The sequence below is a fragment of the Botryllus schlosseri genome, chromosome 16 (genome assembly GCF_051294905.1).
Source record: "Botryllus schlosseri isolate E-star chromosome 16, Bs_hap1, whole genome shotgun sequence".
In the NCBI taxonomy this organism is placed as follows: Eukaryota; Metazoa; Chordata; class Ascidiacea; order Stolidobranchia; family Styelidae; genus Botryllus; species Botryllus schlosseri.
In genome coordinates this window covers 14,945,364-14,962,288 of record NC_137251.1, presented here as the reverse complement: position 1 = coordinate 14,962,288, position 16,925 = coordinate 14,945,364, and the positions used below count along the sequence as shown (strand labels likewise).

At 40.1% G+C, this 16,925-nt stretch overlaps 2 protein-coding genes across 2 annotated transcripts in view; one reads left to right on the top strand and one right to left on the bottom strand.

Moving 5' to 3' along the window:
* Positions 1-16,925, bottom strand: part of LOC145458800 (glutamyl aminopeptidase-like) — a 114,833-nt gene that overhangs the window by 59,449 nt on the left and 38,459 nt on the right. The window lies entirely within an intron of this gene.
* On the top strand, positions 3,823-7,031 carry LOC145458264 (MFS-type transporter SLC18B1-like). The gene has a single exon (XM_080336589.1). The coding sequence runs from the start codon at positions 5,506-5,508 to the stop codon at positions 6,835-6,837; it is 1,332 nt and encodes a 443-aa protein (XP_080192715.1). The 5' UTR covers positions 3,823-5,505; the 3' UTR covers positions 6,838-7,031.

The window sequence follows — 16,925 nt, the reverse complement described above, 5'->3', positions numbered from 1 at the left end:
TTATGGTCAACTAACTAGCGTCTTTTTTAAGTAATTCTACTTCTAATTTTACATTTGAAAAAAATATTAGTTTCCGAACAACTAGGAAACATGTGTCGTGGTTTCGGGCGAATTGAGATGCCGGTGTTCTGTTTAATGATGTTTGTGCAGCCATTGTTCGCTCAGAGCCATCACTGCCAACAGTGGCGTAGCCAGCGGATGAATTTTTGGAGTCGGAATCTCTCCCATTTCAAACTCGAAACCCCGTTCTTTTGAAATGTCGTTCAATGCCTGATATTTCCGATAAAATAAAAATTAATGTGTAGACTAGGAGAACGAAATCCAATTCTGTACTGTTCTAAACCCTTGGGAATCCCTGCGTCACAGATGGGCAACTATTTTCTAAGAATGACAGGAAGGAAATACGTTGGCTAGCTAAGTCAAAAGTTTGCACTATTCGGCGGTGTATGTATTTCTAATAATTTATATATTGAAAGCATTGAAGTGCGTAGTTAACACAAGCTTCTGGGTGGATGTGTTACTATTAGACAATTAAGAATTTAGAGTCAAAGTACAAGTATAATAATTATCTCACGTAATTATTCAAAACAATGGTAAACAAGAAATATTGTTAACTGTTTTTAATCACACCAATCCATAGACACGTTCTTCTAAAAGACACAAAAATGAATGGGATGTTACAGCTTTGTCGCTATGCCGAGCGGTGAGTAACTTATTGGTAAAATCGTCCTGTTGTTTTGATAATTTCGCTGGCAGGTTTTCCGAATTCGTTTTCCCGCAACTTCAGCCGAATGAATGCGTGCTTATGTCATAATCCCGACTTGAATCAACCCATGATGTAGCGACTTTATTATGAATAAAGAATACGCCCGTGTTCGGCTACCCCTGACCCGCGTGTCAAAAGTGACATGCAAGATGCAAGCAACTAACCTGTTATTGAAAATATTTAGCACTATATGCGAATGGATCGCTTGATTATTTCATTGTCGTTCAAATTTGAAGTCGATTCTGATTTGACGTGGATTCAGGCTAGACCACCAAAAAGTATATTTTCACTGGGTCAATTTTTTCAGGCTATTGATTTTGTTGGAATCGCCAACACTGAGTTTTGCTACAGTGTCTTGTATACGGATCGATTTTAGAATCTCATGCTCTAATAATTGCAAGTAACTTGTCCTTAAATGTAACTCTTTAGTGCATCTTCGAGAAAAAATGAATGCAGCTTTTTACAGCAACTTTGGTGAAGGATAATTGCAACTTTCCACGGATTTGACAGCAACAAAAACTTGCCCTACTCAGTACTCATAACTGCCAATATGGTTGCACTCATTTGTTTATATTATGCATATTTTTCTAAATATATGTACGCACCCTTATCAAAATGAAGAAATCCGGTGACACTAAATCGCGCCAGACGCGAGGAAAATCTTCAAGATCGTTAAAATCCGCCTAAAATAGGGGTGACCAACCAGCCGCCGTAGCAGGAAATTTGCGCGGCAGTCGATACCTGCGGCCCATATAGAAATATCAACTTGAAATCGTGTGCTCCTCACGAATGAAATTTGCTTCTGGTATGTTTGGGTGATTTCAACATCTTTCCACTATGCCAACAATCCTGATGGGAGGTCAAGAAATAACAGCATGCAACTAATGATATCACTAATAACAATTGGCCCATCCGAACATGCATCATCAGCGTATTTTATAACTTGCTCTGCATTTTCGGAAACACTCCCTCCACCAACTCTGCCGGTGAATCTGATCACATGGGCTGAGAAAGGATAAATATTTTATAGTAATATGTGAAACTACTAATAGTAATGACGAAATTCATTCTTGAATCTAAAAAAATGTGCGCGATTCGCGCGATTATAACAAACCCCGTAGTAACTATCCACAACATGAGCACTCGCGATTACGGTGCGTACTAGGGCGGGCTATGGACCGGAGCCAGATTGGAGATCCGACCGCATTAACTCATTTTTTTCCGGAGCCGGTTTGGAGCCGGGTCAGTACTTTATCTAATAAGTCCGGAGCCGGATCAGAGCCGGATCATTACTTTTTACTAAGAATATGACAGCCTTACCAACTTCTACCCTCGAATCAATAGTTAAAGTGAAACGTTCATGGAAATAAACCACATGTTAAGTCCGAGTCGGCGTAATTACTTCAGATAAGGATTGGGTTTGATCTTTAAGTTTTTAATGTCCTGTTTGCAATGTTTCAATATTACTATCTGGTGAGTAGATAATTATTATCGGAGTTTATCAGACCGGGCCACGGTTATTTCTAGGATCCGGCCTGGGAGTGGGACCAGAGTCGGACCAGAGCTTTAAAAAACAAGATCGGAGTAGGACCAGAAAATTTGTCGATTCGGTCCGCCCTAGTGCGTACAGTAAGCCGATATCAAAAGTAGATTAGTCTGGAGTTCACCGGAAATGGAGACGGACACGTGGACAGTTTTGCATGGGTATTTGGTGTCAAGTTAGTTCATTACGGCAATACCCTGGAATGCAGCCTGAGGCAATACATAAGCAATCGAAATGCGGCCGTGTATAGCAAAAAGGTTGACCACCCATGGCCTAAAAGATTGTATTTTATGCTCATTTTGCGATTTCATTTTGGGTAATCTCCTATGTTGTCGCCGGCCCTCAATTGAGGGGTTTGTGGGTGCGGCAGTCCTGCGGTTTTACTCTGAATACTAATATAAGCACATTGATTTTCAGTACTTGGTTTTGTGAAACCAATGTCCGATTTAAATGATGCAGCGTCGGGTTGGAAACCATCAATTGCATTGCGCAGAATAATAAAATATCATTTACACTATCAATGAAAAATTTCAATGACATCAATATGACTGAATCAATGACTTTTTGTGTAATGAAAAATATTAAATAGAACTGCGCAAAACGTACAGCAAACTAACATTATAAATGCATTTATTTCGATATGCGAGGGTTGGGTCGCGAGATGGTTATAAAATTGTAAACCTAAAAAGTTTATGGCCACTGAGTGCGTTATATCCTACTACGCAGGCTTTGACACCCTTCGGACTAACATTCAAGAAAATGGCAAAGTCGATTCGAAAAAAGTTGACTATTGGTTAGAAATAACCATTGAGACCGCATTAGCAAATGATGTAGCATACCGATTTGCCCGTTTGCAAGCATATGCGTAGCAGAGGTCGGGAACCAAATCGAAGTTCCCCACGTGTGATTCGTCGTGTGCACCATATGACTGTTTAAGTTTATACGCGGATATGATGTTATAATGCCCGCACAACTCAACCGGATATTCGACATTTGAGCACGCCACTTAATGAAAAACGGCAGTTGAGCATTGAACATTTGGACTATTTAGCTTAGCTATAGTCATACAGACATACAGGCGTCGCCATGTCTGCTTTTATCTCTGTTTAGTCAATACATTGTACAATCCAAGATTTCAAGGCGTACAATAGCGGGTACAGGCCATTATGATATTGGATAGGATATTGATAGCAACTTTGTTTTTGCCATTATGTAATCTTCGTATCGAACTTGACGGATTAGATTTGTCCCATGTATTCCACTTAATAATTTGAAGGTAGCGCATTTGGGCTATTATCAAAAAATCTGTTATATTGAACTGATAGTAATGAGCAATTATCAATTATTTAACGCCTTCGCAGGATACGTTACTGTTTTGAACTCATAAAGACTTGTATCGTCTACCCTACCACAAGAATAATGATGCTTGAGTCAATATTGATAAATGAGATGGGAATAATGTGCAAAATTATAAAGTTAGCAGCAAAAGATCCATATACGGCTCGCGAGCCATAAGCTCTCGACCACTGCAGCAATTGGTATGTCATATCGGTTCAAGAGTGGCATCCCAAAACAGAGTAACATCTCAACTCCACAAACAGACGTCAACGCGCATAACTGATTTCAGTTAATACTAAAACATAACGATCAGGGGATATATGTCAAGGCTTGAGTTATCAAAGTTGAGAATGGTCCGAATCACCAGAAATCGGTATCATTACGGAACAGATTCCACAATAGACTTGGAGTTTTCGTTTTGCGAAACTCATCGCCTAGGTTTCGTTATACGCGCGCGTATATAAATGTTAACAAGAGATCAGGGACACTAATACCCTTGAGTGTCAATCCACTTAACGTACCCAATTTGTCAAATTCTGTTATTCCGCGACTTATTCCGATTTTCACGACATTGCTGCGCGAAGCTGGATTCAGCGAATAGATACACTAAAAATAGCGTCGTCGGAATCGATTGGAAGTAAAGCATGACATGAGCTCATGCAAAGTCGCACCCCGTCTTTGTATCTAGTAGACAGTATGCATTGGAGACAAACTTGTACAAACTGCTGGATTTTCCAAATTACGTAACTAGAACTATAACTAGAACTAATCACTTTTTAAAATTCGCAACTAGAACTATATCTAGAACTACTCAAATTATCATTAGTAGTTGGTAATAGACCGACAACTAACTAAGTGGGTTTAGTTTGAACAATTCTGCCACTAAACCGTTATGTCGTCGCGTTCCACGTTAGATGGTGGTCGATAATCTGGTTACGTTGACTATTGAGATTGACTAATCACGGTAATTCACCCACACTTGCAACACACTCTGTTGCCTGTCCATTTTGCGCGCCAGTTATACTTGGTTATTTATTGCATGTGCACTGTGCAGTTAGATGTCTAATATGTGTTGTATTTTAGTTTTTGTAAAACTTATGGGTTCCCGAAGACTTGCGGATTAATAGTCTAAGGGTTCCCAGGCCATTAATGGATAAGATCCTTACTGTCGCGAGGCACCTCATTCATTTTTTTTTTCAATATTAGACCTAGAATCAGCATTTCAAAAGAAAGGGGTATCAAGTTATAAGTTGGTTTCGTCTCCACAAACCCACCAGCTGGATACTCTAGTGTAAGCATTGATCACTCTGAGGTAGCGATGGCTGCTACAATCTCGTACAACGGAGCACCGGTATTACGATTCCAGCCAAACGACGACATGTGTTTTCTAGATGTTCTGCAACTTATAAATTTTTAAATGTGCAACTAGAACTAGAACTACTCACTTTTGAAATCCGAAACTAGAACAACTCAAAACACCGTTAATTAGTTGACCGTTAACTAACAATCAGATTGAATACGCTGCCATCGAATTGACAGTGCAAATAAAACATCGAGAGAAATTCATTATTTCGTGAAATCCAGCTCATGTATTAATTGATACATATTACCAACAATTATTTTGATATACTTCTGTATATCAACATATGTGTGTCACCTGTTCAAACGCATCTCTTGTTATTTAGGTACATCATAACTTGAGACATTTCAAAATGTGGTCACATACAAATCTTGGTTACTTTTCTTTTAAATTGGGGTCGCAATTTCCTGACAGAATTTATATATATATTATAAACCGCTGATAGCATAAACTTTCGCTAGAGAATCTGTGGATACAAACTCTTTTTCATATCAAAAGATGGCCGAAAGTGTTATACCCACGGATAAGACTCCGTTGATACCGAATCACGGTGAAACAACTGGAGATGTGGAGGAACGGAGTTCTCCATCCTTGTGGAAGGATGCCAGCACAAGACAGAGACTGATACTCTTGTTCATACTATATGGGCAATTCTCGGTTTTCCTTTGCGCATCTACGCCCTCATCATTTCTGACGCTAGAAATACTTAAAAGAGGCGGACTGGCAATCGAAGCTTCGATTCTACTACAAATTCCTCTTCTTACGGTGGCGTTCAGCAGCATTGCCTTTGGAAAATATCAAATTTATATGAATAGCAAATACCTGCTTCTTTGCGGGTTGATTTGCTTCAGCGTCGGCCAAGCCGCTTTTGGATTGTTGCAATTTGCACAGAACGTAAACTTGTTTGTAGGCATTGGAGTCGTCATTCGGTTTTTACAAGGAGTCGGTCAAGGAGCATACGTCGTAGCAGCGCTCACTATTCTATGTCAAGAATTCACAAGCCACATAACACAGGTGTTCGGTTTGGCGGAGTCGCTACTTGCAATAGGATACGTCAGCGGCCCGATACTTGGTAGCCTGCTATACAGTATACGAAATGATGTACTGCTACCCTTTGTAATATCAAGTGGATTCATTTTACCACTCATCCCAGTCGGATACTTTTTACTGAACGACTACAGGATTGGAAGTGAGGGCGGTGGATCACGGGTTATCGAGACCATACGCAAGCCTGCAGCTATTTTTATTCTTGGCACTGTCGTTGTTGTGAATGGAGGATTCGGAATGGCTAATGTGCTGGGAAATCTGTACATGACCTCACGGGGATTTACAATCTTACAAGTCGGATTAGGATTGTTGGCGATTGCGTTGACGTACAGTTTCACTGCTGTAATGACTGGGTTGGTTTTATCGAGAGTTGGTTGCACCGTAAGGAGAGTGGTGTACTGCCTTGGTATTCTTGGTGTCTTGTTGTACCAACTCATATTTGATCCTTTGCAAACTATGCCCCTTGTCTACGTCGGATATATACTGTGCGGGTTCTTTAGCGCGCTTTCATTGATTAGTGGCTTCAGTGAACTGGTACACCATACCACCTCCGGTGGCAAGATCGGACAGCAGTCAGATTTTGCATCGCAAAGCGCGATGTCTGGCGCTTGGAATTTGGCAATTGGGGTTGGACAGTTTGTTTACCCGCTTGCTGGGTCACAACTGTATGGTACATTGTCATATCGATTGATCGGAGTTTACTCTGCTCTGGTAGGTTTTGTCCTGTTCACGCTGATCGCCTTTATTGTGTATATTTTTCAGTACTATAGAAATAGGAAATAAGGCATTGTGACTCTTCAAGTCAATCGACACTCGCTCATGTCTCTGAAATGAAACAGACGAAGGCGGATCTAGAAAAACGCATTCACGTACTGTACAAGTGTTCATTTTACAATGAAAGGGCCAAATAGCGTTCGAAATGGTAATCGATATTGTATCACAATATATTCAAAGACCAAAATAAAACTGCGTTGTTACATATTTGTGATTTTTCTCCCCGGAAGTTTTCATTCTAGTTACCCAAGCTATACGTTAACATTGCAAATAAGCATATGACTGACCGAAGATCAAAATATTAGTGAAGAGTTGCGAAATAAGGAATGATACCCGGTTCAATACAGGAGGGTCACATTACACATACCATGAAAATTAAATACTGACTTAACGACAAATGTCCCTGGTAGTTGAACACACGCATATCTACAATTCATATAATAGTGATGACGTTAGTCGCAGTTACGAGCAGAGCTTTGGAGCCGGCTCCCCGGAGCTTCGTATTTTCAACGGAGCTGGAGCCGGAGCTCCACATGTAATGGAAATGGAGCCGGAACTGGAGCCGGTTGTCTGAAAAGTAGCTTGGCTAACTACTATTAGCCGAATTGACAACATTTTACGGAAATCGTTCACAAAATTAATAATTATTGACTCCTTGGCGCTATCTTTTCCAACTAACCGTGTCCATGTCCATACATAGGCGCCAAACAAGGGTATGTGAGATATGTCGCACATACTCCATAATTACTGGACATTTGAACCATTTTGCATACCCAAATTCGTTATCAGCATAACACTGGTGGCCAATTTTGCGGTTCGAAAAATAATAATCACTATTCATTTCACGAAACAAGGATGAGACATTATTTGAGCTGAACGAATCAAGTAATTAGTAGGGCAAGTTTTTGCAACATTTTCAACCTTTTTTACAGCTTCCGGCAGCTTCCTAAATACTCAGAAGTTATGTACTGTTGTGTTTTAAGCTGTTTGGAGGAATGTTATATTGCAAGTTTTTGCAACTTTACTTCATTTTTTCATGCAACTTCTTGCAGCTTTTTCGATTTGTCATGCAACTTTTTACTATTCTTTTCGATTTTTCATGCAGCTTTTTTCGATTTTTTATGCAACAAACTTTTTACTGGAAATATTTGCCACTATATAAATACATTGCTTGATTGTTACTCTGTCGTTTGAATTGGAGGTCCTTTATGATTTGATGTATACATTCAGGCTAGACCTCCAAAAATTATATTTTCACTGGGTCGATTTTTTCAGGCTATTGATTTTGTTAAAGTCGCCAACGTTGAATTTTGCTACTGTGGCTTGGATACGGAGCGATTCGAGTTTCTCATATCCTAATAATTTCAAGGAATTTGTCCATAAATGCAACTTTTTCGTGTAACTTTTGTAAAAACCAAGTGCAACTTTCCGCGGATTTGACTGCAACAAAAACTTGCCCTACGAATTAGTAATCAGATAAAGCGACGTTAGAGGACAAGCATCTCGATTTGAAGGCACGCACGTCGAGAAACACCATCTTTACTCTGAATTGGACGAGCAACTGTACGATGTTTCCTGATGATTTTTTTTAATTGGAGCGCGATATTGGACAGTGTGTTATTGTGTATGGCTACAAATTGGAATTCATTCCTGCGCAATGCGCATGTTCGGTTACTCCTGTAAGGATTTGCGAGCGTAAATAGCAAATGCATCACAGCAGCCAAAACATCACACACACGCTATAGTCCCCAAACAATTGCCGCGATGCGGGCTGGTCGATGCGACGTCAGAACCCCATGGTGTTGTATGTAAGATAGGAATTAGCGAATGGTTGCGCGCTTTCCGGTTTATAATGTAATCATTAGGGCGATTTTTTGACCTAAAACGGAAGATTTTGGCTTGAAAAATCAAAATTTTGACATTTTTTTACCTTTAAAAAACTAATTTTGACCAAAATTTGACCTAACGTATATGCAAATTAGGTGTTTTCCTACATAATGTAGGGATTGTACTACTTATCATTGTTTTTGGTTAGAACTGTCTGTCCTGACGAAGTAGTTTGGCATGAAAAAACATTATTTGAACGAAATCTGGCCCTCTGAAGAATTCCAGTAGTTACATGACGTATTATGGTAGAAATAATTAAAATTTGTTATAGCACAACGAAAGATACTTTCCTACATTCTCGGGTAGAAAGTGTCTGTCCTTACTCAGTAGCTTGCCAGGAATGAAGAAAGAACGCTCAACAGTAGAAGTTGTTGGTTGACAAAACTGAAGCTGTGCATGCGTACACTGCTGGTGACTTACCGTGTTGCTTCATTCTGACAATGGTGTGTACATGGCAATTTTTCATAATCCGCTTCTTGATATAAGAACCATGCAATGCCACGCAGTCTTGCTTCAGTTAGGATATTGCGGTACGTTGAGCATACCACCATGCGTACCTATTTGTTTCGTTTGGATGTTTATGATTCACAATGAGCAGACAATTATCCGTCTACAACGGTATAGGCCTATAAAGTAGGCTACTAGTTGTAAAATGTCAAACGATAAGTTCACCGACAGTGTAAAATCTACGATACAAACGAAATGCAGGTTGCAAAAATTTTTTGACTATGTAAACAATTTGGACATTTGTTTCCCCAACGCTACAATTTTGACCTAATTTTGACTTTTTTTGACATGTCAAAAAAAATCGCCGTGGTAATCATATGTTTTGTGCATTCATTCTTGTCTGCTTGACACAGTCGTATGTTATTTTATTACATATTCGCAGTAAAACTGGTAAATACTCACATAAACCGGGAAGCAACCTGCCCCCAAAGGAAAATGGCGCGATTGATGTAATTTTTTTTTTTAATTTCAGTGGTACAGTCAAATTGTTTTTGATATACAATACATGAAGAGGTCAGATTACAGAATTGCGGTAGATGAAGAATTGGTGAGGTTGCAGATGTAAAGATGATTGAAAACGAGGAATCCAAATTACAGAAATTATGCTGTGATTTTCGAGTACAAGTGTAATTTAGTCCAGTGGTGCATTCAAGGTCTTCCAAAGAATATCCACAGTGGATCATGGTAAAAGAAACGTTTCCAGAAATTTTTGGATATGTCACATGAGTTTTTTGCATACGACCCCTGTAGCGTCAATGACGATCGGTACAGTGTTTATTTTGCATCACCACATTTCCTCACATTCCATTTTGACGTCTGCGTAATTTAATTGTTGTTCTGATTCCTTTTGTAGTATGTTTTGATCAGCTCGGACGGCCAGTTCAATGATTAAGCATTCTCTTTTTTAGTTTGATTATCATATCCGGGCGGGTGCTCCTGATTTCGAGGTCGGTTATGACTAGGTCGATTTTTTTTGACTTGTCAAAAAAAGTCAAAATTAGGTCAAAATTGTAGTGTTAGGTCAAAAAAAGTCAAAATTGTTTGCAAAGTTAAAACTTTTTTCCAACATGCATTTCGTTTGTATCGTAGATTTTGCACTGTCGGTGAACTTATCAAATGATGAGATTCACGGAAAAGTTTGAAATGGGATCCTTTATCTTCTTCGACGTATAGCTGATTCCAAATTTGCTACCAATATTTGAGAATAACTCGTTTCGCTTCAAGCCTGGTCAACCAAAGGAACTTCATTCGTTGCTTATAGCAATGTCAGTGTCAGAGGCTGGGAAGTCAAGCAATTGCTATGCGACTCTACTCAGGACTTTTGCAAGATACGAAATCGCGTCTGCCCAGCTCTGGTCCAGAGTGATAACAAGATTTCGTGAATGATAAATATATATATCAATATGAAATCCTCCAGTGTACTGCTAATCGCTCACTCTGATATAGCTGTCGAACTGTCGGATGCATTTACGCATCTCATTGCCAAATGCTAAAGATGGTATTGCTCGGTATCCGCGGAAGGTCTTTAAAATCCGTTAACTCCGATATTTGCGGTCATCAGTTTTCAACACACCATTGACAAACACTGCATGGTGTGGTAAGCCTGTACTTACGTATATACCTACATGGGGAAGCGAGTGGCGCAGTTGGTTAAACGCTGCTGTCACGACACCAATGGTTGCTGGTTCGAGTCTCGGCTCTGCCATGTTTCTATGTGTCGGAGGTTTATCTGGGCTCTTCATCGCCGATCCCGCTGTAATTACAGCGCTTTGATAAGTCCAGAGGATGAGAGAGAGCCGAACTCTGAAAAGAAGACAGCAACAGACCATAAGAAGGACGCAAGAAAAAGCGAAAAAATACCTTATAAAATTTACTGTGCTGGCGCAAATGACTTGAGTGTTTACAAGCGCCAATTCTGTCAATAAAACTAAGCGAACCCACATGTCCACGGGATATTCAGTACACCGCAGGTGCTGGAATCATGCAACTGGGAAATACTGCACCCACAGTTTATTTGGCTTCTATACTGATCAGGGTCACAAATATTGTCGTGAGTGCTTATGGTCTGAAATTACGTCACGAAGTTTCTCCCTACCTATTATCATGATGAAATAATTGTTGACTCGAAAATTACAACGGTACATGGTATCAGATTATTCGAATGCTCTACCGTTTCGATTTGACACCAGCATTTATACGTTGTTGTCGTTATTTATTTCGAAAGTGCGGCTGGGCCACACTGTAGACATTAGCACAAATCGCATAATATGCGCATAAGTTATACCTTCAGGTCAATTGTATTGCACAGTATTTTGATACCATGCGATTTCGATACCAACAAATGCCGCTGGCCGCTGGCCTGTTCCAAAAATAATTCAAATATATTGGCATCACTTACCAGTAGTGAGCTTATATATAGATATAGTTATTGATATATTTAGCTTTTCTTGTTTAAATCGCACTTTCATGAGTAGGTAAACACTGCAAGTGTTTTTTGTGTTTAATATAAATATACGCGAAATCTGATTTAGTACAGTTCAGAGATCAGTATAGTGGGCATGAGCAAAAAGCAGCGCCCTTACAGACATTCTCACGTTAGCGGACTCAGCGATTATGAGAAGAATTGCCGTAAAATGTCAGAAAAAAGAGAGAAAACATCATTTTCGCGACGAATGGGAGGTAGAGTTTTTTTTATCACTTTGACGGGATCCTGCATGTGTTTCATTTCCTTATCATTTATGGAGAAACTAACAACGCTGGCGGAAGGTTAAATCCACAGAACACAATGCTTCAGTAGGCCTGTACGGTGTATGGTGTTGTATGAGTTCATTGTAGATTGCTACGGCATTGACCCGTCACTCTTTTATCATCATTACTCAGTACTGTTTTTGTACCGTAATTTCACCATAGGAATCGCAAACATGTGTCCGAAAGCAGCTGATAATTGCCGACTTAGCGGGAGTCTTTTAAGTGCAGTTTTTACTTTAAATCCGTTCCAGAGCATTTTGACCGACTAAAGCAGTTTTTCGTGTTATCTCGCCGGAGTTGACTTGTTAGCTGAGCCAAAAATTGGAGGGAGTGATTTTTAGCGATGAAGTGTCACAGAACATTGTGATGTGGCAGAACGATAACATACTCTCATATCAAAATCACCACAAGGCCAGTAGGGTATTCGTCAATTGCTATGTAGTAAACGAGCTCGATGATCCGTTCTGATTGCTAGGTAGCCTACACCAGGGTTGCCATACTTCCGGATTTTTTACGGGTATGTTCGACATTTTACTGCAAAAACCGTGTCTGAAGGGAAATTCTAAAATATGCCTAAATGTCCGGAAGTTCGAAGGCTTGAAGTAGGCTCAAATCTTTTTCGTTAACCAAGATAAACGATATTATTTTCAAGCAGATGCATGCAAGTTGCTTGATATTTTTATTCGCGCTTAGTGAGATTTAGTTCAAGTTATCTTGATTTTAATATGGGGACCAACGCTCTGGCAAAAATGCAATCAAAAATAAATCGAAATAAGCATCATTTACTGAAATAAGTCTAATTGTAATCGCAATTAGAAGAAACGGTACATTCATAGAGTTGGTTGATGCCGTTTGGATGCTTTAGTCAAAGACAGTCGGCTACTTCTAAATCCGGGGCTCGTCTGTCTTCATTCTGGGGATCGCGAAGATGTTGAACATAATTAGCTTCGAAAATAGGCCGTGAGTAAGGCTGGGCAAGCTAACCTTTTTAGTAATCAGCCTATCAATTTTTGAGATGGGTCACGGAACATTTGCAAATTAGAAATGAGGTCGCGACCATTGAAGGTTAGATGCCTCCGGATGGGCAACCTGCTGCTGCATTTTATACTTATGCATGCGACGCAATGGAAAACGACTGTTAAGCATGTTATTTAACCCACATGCTCATGTGTCGCGTGCCCTATTGTCGCATGCCGGAGTGTCGTTCCCTATAATGTCGCATGCCCATATATCCACGGACTAATTTAACAATCAGCTGCATAGCCTATAGTAAGCCCCCAAGATCTTGCATAGATTGCCCTATGGCGGGCCCATGATCGGGATGGGCGGAAGGTGCCTGCAAAAATGCTGTTTCCGACCTGGTTACAAGTTACAACATACAACCAGATAACCGCACAGACTTAACAGTATAGCAGGGCTGTCAAACACACGAGCCGGAGACGATTTCATCCGGTCCGTGAATAAATTTGTTGCAGACCCCAACAATCGTCGGAATGTGAATTAGAGATCGCCCAAATCAGGACCTATGTTCCACTCCTCTCGTGAATATATTCGATGGGCAAAGGTTTGCTAGTATGACGTTATATGGGCAGGGAATGTATTCATACCTAATTGTAAAACCCGCTAGAATGCGCTAAAGAGTGTCCGGAATTTGTGCCACAAAATATTGTAACCCTACCTACACTGTTCAGTAAATTATCAAGTTCTCACGGTGGATTTTAGATTTCCTGTCACTGCTGTGGGAATGTACACTATCCTATTAGTGCCCGAAGATATCATTACGATTAACATGGTATAGATAGACGTTTGTTTGCTGACAGTTGCCACTACCTGTGCTCCGTATGTCGCCACCAGAGAGTATTGGACATAGAATGGTATAACTCGTTTATAATAATCGCAACGTTCCGCCCATGTTATTACGTTATCAAATAAGCATTGCGGAATGTAACTTAAGGCAACTGAAGTAGTTCCTGTCAGCGTAAGTGTATTGGCTTGGTTGTGCATACCTATTACCTATTGGAAAAACGGCCATAAACACTTATGTTCATTATTGATCACTATTGGTTACAAAGACAAACGTAGCTAAAGGCCTCCCCTTTCCAGGTATAATAGTTGGAATTGGAAATCAGTCGGTATCAGTTGTCCAAGTTCACTCATGCGCAATGTAACGCTGTGAATATCGGGTGAAAGTATGGAAAGGGTTGTTCATGTCGAAAGATTGTAGACTAGAAGGGAGAGAGACATTATTACAATTTATATCTTTTTAGAATGGATGCCAACTCAAGACCACGTCGACTCAACAGTGCGGTAGAAACCACACTTGGGGTGATTACTGCATGAACGCAATCAAATACGCTCACCATTACGTCGGAGTTGCGCTATTAGCATTACGGTTACAGCAGAATCTCGCATTAGTCGATTACGATGACGGATACGTCAAAAAGTAATCACCATTATTCACGACTATCTCTAAGCAGTGTGGCGATTATAATCTTTTCTTTTGAGCTAGCGATATCTTTTGATGGCAATATATACGGTGTAACAGCGGCCTTTTCTATCATACTACTATATCTATGCCGACTGCGTATGAATAATTCGTGGTATACGACTCCATACCAAGCAAAGCTAAGAACACTAGTGATCTAATAGTGAGTATAGCGAAGTTTACAAATCTTACGTTTACAATGTAAAAAGAACTTCACGAAACGCACTGTTGCTTGTTCACAAATGCTTAGTTTACGTCATAATAGAAGTATTTGAATGAATGTATAAATTGGTCGACTTTGATTACGAATACTTTGGATTTATTTTTGGAATATAATCTCTGATGATTACTGGAAAATGCTGCAATTATACGCCGAATTATTTGCGATTTGAAATGCTATTTATCGGGATTTTTGATGTTTAATGAAAATAATTCTAGATGTTTTATGCCTATTCCGTCATAACTTTCATTTCAGAATCCTGCACACGCCATCAATAAGATAGAGAGTTTTCGCCCCACATGCTAAAGTCTGCTAATGACACCGTGGACTGAGAGTGACGGAAGCCATCAACGTGTTGTAGCGTATAGGCTAATTAAATTCAACGGCTAGATGAAGTCACATCAAGCTTACAGTGCTGTAAACAGTTTAGTACGCCAGGTAGTAAAAATAGGATCTGCGAAAATCTCCTCACGAGAGGCTGGATATAACTTGAATTACTGTCAGAGAGTAGTTTCTACTTCATTGTAAAGCTCGATTGAATACCTGGTATTGGCCAGATTCTCGTTTTTCCGTTCACAACCTCCATTTTAAATGGCAAATGGCATGAACCGAACACAAACGGTAGTAGGGCTACTGTCTGTCTGTTACTGCAACAGCAACGGGTTGAGAGTTCGAGTCCGATCGAGGTCGACTACAGAATTCCTACCTAAGTGTTGGAGGTTTATCTATGCTAGGGTATAGATAACTAACCTACGGATAGATACGCAACACCCGTCGTCACGCTTGCTAGCCCGGAGGAAATTACTGCTCAGCAATCTGAACGCAACATAATTGCTAATCCCATAGCTGACGACCCGCGTGCTTAAATTCAATAACGTTGATCTTGTTTGAAAGCTACTGTCTCACTGATTCCGAAAATATACATTAAAATCTAACCAGGGCAACGGAACCCCCTTGATATACACCTAAAATCTGAAAATCGGCATTGTTCTGAACAATCGCAGCGACGCAGCACAATGACCATAACGATGGCCCTTGCAGGGGTCGAGAACCTTTTTCATCAAAAGAGCCATTGACCCTATATTTTCAATTGTAAGTCTGAAAGAGCCATACAATGATTCAAATTGACTGTTACGTCACAGTTGAAGATTCGTGAAGTCGTGGTGACACAAAATCGAAGTTCATTGCATCTCGTTCGTTGTGTGCACAGTATGTCTGTTTATAAGCGGGTATGGTGTTATAACGCCGGCACAATTCAACCGGATGTCCGACGTTTGAGTTTGCAACTTAATGAAATACGGTAGTTGGGCATTGGACAATCTAGCTTGGCTAGTTATAGAGCCTTCGCCATTCTGCTTTTCTCTCTGTTTCATCTACGCATTGTACAATCCAAGATTTCAAGGCGTGCAATAGTGGGTACACGAAGTTATGATAGCGGATACGATATTGATGGGCAACTTTGTTTTTGCCATTATGTAAACTTTGTATCGAACTTGACGGATTAGATTTGCCCCATGTATTCCACCAAATAACTTGAAGGTAACGTATTTGCGCTATTATCAGAAAATCTATTATATTGAACCGATATTGAGCAACTATCAATTATCCTATACGCCCTTCCCATGCGTTACTGTTTTGAACTCAAAAAGACTTGTATCGTCTACACCAGTGGTTCCCAACCTTTTTCGGTGTCGGGGCCAAATTTAGATTTTCAGAGTACGGTTGGGGCCGCACGAATACCAGGCAATGAAACGGACCCAAAATAGTCATCAAAATATGAAAATTGGCATTGTTCCGATCAATCGCTCGAAGCCATCGGCCATTGTTATGATCATTGTGTTGCTGTGCTCCCATTGTTCAAAACAATCGACCTTTGGTGGCTATTTCGGAGCAGTTTTATTGCCCTGGCATCTCCGCAAACAGACTTCAACGCGCATTATTGATTTCAGCTAATACTAAACATAACGATCGGGATATATTTGTCAAGGCTTTGCGTTATCAAATTTGAGAAAGGCCCGAATTACTGGAATTGGATGTCATTACAGAACAGATTCCACAACAGACTTGGATATTTTGATTTTCGAAAGTCATTGCCGAGGTTGCGTTAAACGCGCGCGTATTTAATTGTTCACAAGAGATCAGGTACTGGGTCATTGACGGCACTACCGGACTGGGTGGTAACTTATCAACGCGAAAAGCTAGTGTAATCGTCGTTTACGCAGGTACTATGTACTTAAAGGGGCACTGCGC